The sequence below is a fragment of the Pistacia vera genome, unplaced genomic scaffold (genome assembly GCF_008641045.1).
Source record: "Pistacia vera cultivar Batoury unplaced genomic scaffold, PisVer_v2 Contig1337, whole genome shotgun sequence".
Classification (NCBI taxonomy): Eukaryota; Viridiplantae; Streptophyta; class Magnoliopsida; order Sapindales; family Anacardiaceae; genus Pistacia; species Pistacia vera.
This window is the reverse complement of record NW_022195399.1, coordinates 6,973-13,182: the sequence shown is the minus strand read 5'-3', so window position 1 is coordinate 13,182 and position 6,210 is coordinate 6,973. Positions and strand designations below refer to the sequence as shown.

General features: G+C 35.7%; 1 protein-coding gene across 1 annotated transcript; it reads right to left on the bottom strand.

Annotated features, from left to right (window-relative positions):
- Nucleotides 1-2,893: 2,893 nt before the first annotated feature.
- LOC116122415 lies at nt 2,894-3,160 on the bottom strand. The gene is given in 1 exon segment (XM_031408268.1): nt 2,894-3,160. A coding segment is annotated over 1 exon segment (267 nt).
- Nucleotides 3,161-6,210: the final 3,050 nt, after the last annotated feature.

Genomic DNA, 6,210 nt, shown 5'->3' with positions numbered 1-6,210 from the left:
AAAGCTTTGGCAACCAATCGTGCCTTATAAATGTGCACCTTGCCATCCATGTCAGTCTTTTTCTTGAAAACCCATTTGTACCCTATGGGTTTTACCTCTTCAAGTGTTTCCACCAGAGACCATACTTGGTTCTGGTACATGGAGTTCATCTCAGATTTCATAGCTTCAAGCCATTTAACTAGAATCTGGGTCTGATATAGCGTCTTCGTAGGTTCTGGGTTCATCGTTTTGGTAGACTAGTACGTCACCATGTTAAGTACGAGATAACCATATCTTCTGGCTCATGGCATAGTCTCCTAGACCTACGTAGCTCCTGTGCTACTTGAGGTGGTTCACTTTGATCCACAAACTGTGGAGTGACCTCCTCACGATGTTCAACCACTTCCTGTGGCACATCTTTCCGTCCTACGTCTAATGTACCTTGTAGTTCTAGACTTCATTGAGTTCTACTTTTCTCCCACTAGTACTTCTTAAGAAAAATTATTTTTCTAAGAAGTCTGGATGGTAGAAATAGTATCCTTTGGTCTCTTTAGGATACCCCATAAACGTACATTTGTAGGATTTTGGGCCTAGCTTATTCAAAGTCAATTTCTTGACATAAGCTTCGCAACCCCAAATCTTTAGATAAGACAAATTGGGCTTTCGCCCATTCCATAGTTCAAATGGAGTCTTGTCTACAGACTTTAACGGCACACGGTTCAAAATGTGAGTTACAGTCTCTAGGGCATAACCCCAGAATGATGCAGGTAAATCACTAAAACTCATTATGGACCTAACCATATCAAGTAAGGTTCTATTCCTCCTTCCAGACACTCCATTGTGTTGGGGTGTATACGGCGGGGTGAGTTGTGATACTATCCCACATCCCTTCAGGTATTCAGAAAACCCTGAGCTCAAGTATTCACCTCATTGATCTAACTAAAGAATCTTAATACTTTTGCCCAAAATATTTTGTACTTTATTCCTGAATTCTTTGAACTTATCAAAGACTTCAGATTTATGTCTCATGAGGTAGACATAACCATATCTACCGAAATCATCAGTAAATGTGATGAAGTAGGAATATCCACCTCTAGCTTCAACTGTTAGTAGACCACATACATCACTATGGATGACCTAACAGTTCAGTAGCCCTTTCACTTTGTCCTGTGAAAGGTGACTCGGTCATCTTGCCTAAAAGGCATTACTCGCATACCTCAAATGACTGAAAGTCAAAAGGGTTCAAAACTTCATCCCTTTGAAGTTTTGCAATGTCGGTCTGATTAACATGACCCAATCTACAATGCCAGAGGTATGTATGGTTTTGTTCACTATGTTTAGCTTTCTTAGTTTTAACGTTGAGAATATCCTTATTGTTCAAATCAAGAACATATAATCTGTTATATAACCTTGCAATTCCAAATAGAATACCATTCAAACTAAAAGAAAAAAATCAATTAGAAATATCAAAAAAATATCCTATATTATCCAAAGCGGATACTGAAATAATGTTTCTAGAAATCGCAGGTACAAAATAACAGTCTTTGAGTTCTAACAATAAGCTCGAAGGCAAAGACAAACAATAAGTCCCTACAGCTAACGCAGCCACATGTGCTCCATTTCCAACTCGTAGGTCCATTTCTCCCTTGGCGAGCAATCTACTCGACCTTAGTCCCTGCACATCAGTACAAATGTGAGTACCACATCTTGTGTCAATGACCAAGATGTTGAAAGAGAGAAGTTAATCTCAATCATAAACATACCTGAAGTCGAAGCATCTGACTTCTTCTTGTTTTCGAGGAAAGCCTTGCAGTGCTTCCTCCAGTGGCCAGGCTTGTGTTGTGACTATTTCGTACGCTAGCAAGTGCACTAATCAACAAGTAATAAAGTGAAAAGTGTCGAATCCCACGAGGACTAAATGCTAAACAAACAAATAAATTGACTAATGTTAATTGTTGTTTGAGATAATGAAATTGATGATGTGAATTTAAAATAAAAACAAGAATTGCTAGAAATTAAAACAATTAAATAACAAAGAAAATTATCACTATATGATAAAAATGTTAATGGTTTCAATTCCGCCTAAACCAATGTTGACAGACATGCTATAAAAATCAGATTCAAGAAATTTATCGATCTAATAGTGAAATTCATTAACAGTTATGTTCTGATCCCGCTTAAAACCTAAACTGGCCACATAAACCTCATAAGACTCTCCCGAGTATCCTACTCAATCTATGATCTATGCTATTTTAATGACCTAAAGTGATTTCACCGCTCGGTTTATCATCACATCAAGAAAACAGTTGAACACAATGAAACCCTAATCAAAAGATTTCTAATCAAACTTCGCCGCTTGGTTCATCATTCAATAGGAGCCCTAAATAATTAAAGAAACATCATATCCAAAAGCATTAAGCACATCACACAGATTCTTGTAGAACAATAAATTCCTGAATGCTTTAATAAAATTGAAAATCAAGTCAACATGGTTTGGTAGAATCTACCCCTTAGACCATCTCCAACCCATTGCACCAAATTAGTGTAATTTTTTGTGTTAAACACTATTGCATCTCCAACACACTGCACCAAATATTATACCAAAAAGAATATTTCTTAGAATATTCTCTTTCTTTTTCTTTTATTGTAATAATCAACAATTAATCTATTTCACTAATTATTTTTGTATATATTAATTAAATATTGGAAATGATATTTTTATTAAATAATAATTACTTTGAAAATTATACTAATTTAATAAAATTAAGCATTTATTTAATCAAATAAGCATTACATTTAATATAGAAAAACATTATATCTAATATAAAATGATACCAAAAAAAAAAAAAAAAAAAAAAAAAAAAAAAAAACATGGGATAACCACCAAAAAGTAAAACTTTCTATTGATAGTAATTTAATTTTCCGAATTAGTATGTTCTTCCCACAAATGATCAATTAATGCATTTCGAAGAGCCTGGTGAGCCTCTGCATCCTTAATTTGTCTATGTCAAGCAAGAAAATTTTGAAATCGGACATTTTCATCTACGACAATTTCAACTTCGGGAGTTGGCACTTCCATCTGATTCTCAATCGATGCATCAACATTACGATCATCCTCGATTATCATGTTGTGCATAATAATACACGCAGTCATTATATCATGTAATACATTTTTATCCATCCAAGCTTTTTAGATTTAGTGTTTTTAAATTAGTGTTAATTTTTATTTTGAGTTATTGTAGTTTAATATTTGCATTGAATAAAGTTTTGTTTTTAATTTTTCATCATTTTTTGAATTATATCATTATTATTAATTTATTATTATAACAAAAAAAAAATTGGTTGAATGAATAGTACCTCGCCTATTTGGTGTGGATGAACAGTGCCACGCCAAATTCATCTGCACCAAATTGGTGTAGCAAATGGTGCTGCATTGGAGCAGCATTTCATGCCATTTTGGTGTTTTTTACGCCAAAATGGCGTGGGTTGAAGATGCCCTTAACAATAACAATCTACTCCATAATCACAGTGATAACAATCCACATCAGTTTTGAACTCATCATCATAACAATTCCAAACTGATGCATAAAAATAGAGTAAGAGAAAACAAAAACTGAAATCTTGAAGAATTGATCTCTAGAAAAGTATCGCGCCAACTTCTCCCAAATGAATGTGCTAACCTCTTTCCTTTGATCTCCTCCTCCTCTTTGATGTCTTTTCCTTCAAAACCCTAGCCTCCTCTCCTTTTGCTAAGGACCTCTATTGTTGGTATTAAAGTCGTGAGGGTATTATGGTAGAAAGCCACACTTAAATTAAAAATACATGATAACAAATCTACTTGTCTTTCATGCACTAACGTAACTTTTGGCTCAATTTTTAACCATTTTCTAAGCTGAACTGGATCACGACCAAAACACAAAAGTTGTACCTCTATCTTATATTTCTAATCGTTCAAGAATTATCTAATATGAGGTATACAGCTCACGTTATGGCAAAAATACTGACGCATGTTCAAAGATGTTTTTCTTTAGTTTTCAACGAGTTATTCACAACTTCAAGCCAAGTTTTCACCATCTTTCAGTCAGAATACGGAATAAACCCAAACATGAAAGTTGTAGCTCTGCTTCTTAGCTTCTAAATTTAGGTCATTCCGAGTTGAAAATCTCAAGTTATGTAATTTATACTCAACACCGTCATTTATGCTCAACACCGTCATTTATGCTCAAAATCATCGTTTAGGCCTGCAAAGTAAAACTAATAGATTTATGTAGCAATTATGGCCCAAACTATATTAGAAGTATCCTATATCCTATTGAAATTCAATACAAAATCACTATGAAAAATCAGCTTGCCACAATAGAAGCAGACTACCTTTCCACCTTTCCCAATGCTACCCGCAAGCTTGAGAGCATCCTGTCCTTTAGGCTTGGGCTTGGGCTTGGGATTGGCCTTGCCCTTTCCCTTGCCCTTACCCTTTCCTTTATTGGCAACTACCAGTAAAACAGGCTTAGAATTCTTCAAGTCTTGCTCTACAGTCCTTAGCATGTTCAAAAGCTCTGACAGAGTTTTCACCATAGCTTTCATATTGAAGTTCATTATGAACGGTGCATAAGAGTCAGGCAAGGATTGCAGAATTAAATCCACTTGTAATTCTACATGCAACTCAAACCCCAAAGCTCAAGCCTCTCCATGTGCTCAATCATTTTGAGCACATGAGGACCAACTTGGGCTCCCTCGGTCAAGCAATTTCCAAACAGTGCTTTTGACACCTTGTACCTCTCATGTCGAGCATTCCCTTCGTAAAGCTCCTTGAGGTGTAGAATAAAGGCAGCAGTGTCCATATTCTTATGCTGCTTTTGTAGCACTAGTGTCATCGATGCTAACATCAAGCATTAAACGCCATCAGCATCATCAAGGAACTTTTGATAAGTATCTTTTACTTCCTGAGTGGCATCAGGATCAAGCTCAGCCATGTATGGCTTATCAAGGATATACAAATTCTTTTCAGACTTAAGTATAATCCAAAGATTACGATACCAGTACGAGAAATTGGATCCATCCAACCTGTTTTCTTTCTTGATTATCGGTCGCAGGTTCATAATGCTCATTTTTAAGTGAATCTACAATTCAGAAAAGTAAAGTCAATATAATGTTTATTATTTCTTAATATGGTCTTTTATTAAAAAACACTACCACTATTTTCCTCAAGCCAATAGCCCTCACTATTAACTCAGGAAAGCCCGTTGGCTTTTCTAGTGGACCGAGATCCCATCTGGCCCATTTCAAACCTTCGCTGTGGCGAACAAGCCAAAATGGGTTGATTAGGTAGGCCAACAAACTTAATCCATACCAGTTGATAGCACCTACTACCAACCTCAAATGTCAAGTAAGCCAACAAGCCAATCACAAAATCCAACGGCCTAGCCATCGTCCTCAAGTGTGATTCTCAGTATCAGTAGAGTGGACACTACATGTCGTCACGTATACTCAACATGTGTACTTCTCTACTATGTCTATGACGTGTTTATCAAACTTCATTGTGGCGAACAAGCAAAACTGTCATTTTAAGTTGACCCATCATCATTAAGGAAAACTCCAATGAATTTTAACCTCCCACTGGTAGAAGTGTACCCTTCACGGTGGCGAACAAGGTTCCGACGAACAGTAGTTTGATTAAAACCATGGTGATAGAAGGCATAAGTGACTTAATATATCTTATTTGAGGATTTTTATTTAATGTCTCACCAGATTATTATCTTTGTTAGAATGACATTGTTTGGCATGTTATTGAACATTCAACCTTAGCATGCATTCTAAACAAAAAATTAAACGTGCCAGTACATGGCCCACTAGGAATCGGTGGGTCAACCTAGGGTTTAAAAATAAATCTTGGATCTTCAAGTTATTCCTCTTCATAGCTCCTTCATTTCTTCTTCACGATCATTACAAATAATTTTATAATAAAAAAACATATTCTAATTTACATCAATAAAATAGAAACCTCGCGTTACATACGAGGGAAGTGAGATGAGGAGAAGAAATACATGGAGATTTAACAGAGAGAGGCAGGACACGCAAGTCCTATTTGTTTATAAAAATTACAAACAAACCCAATAAACAATAATCAATAGGTCTAAGGCTCATGTACTGAGCACCATGCAATTATCAAACAAGAACATTGCATACTTTCAAAAACAATCAATTTTTGAATTGGGTGGGTTGAATTATCAA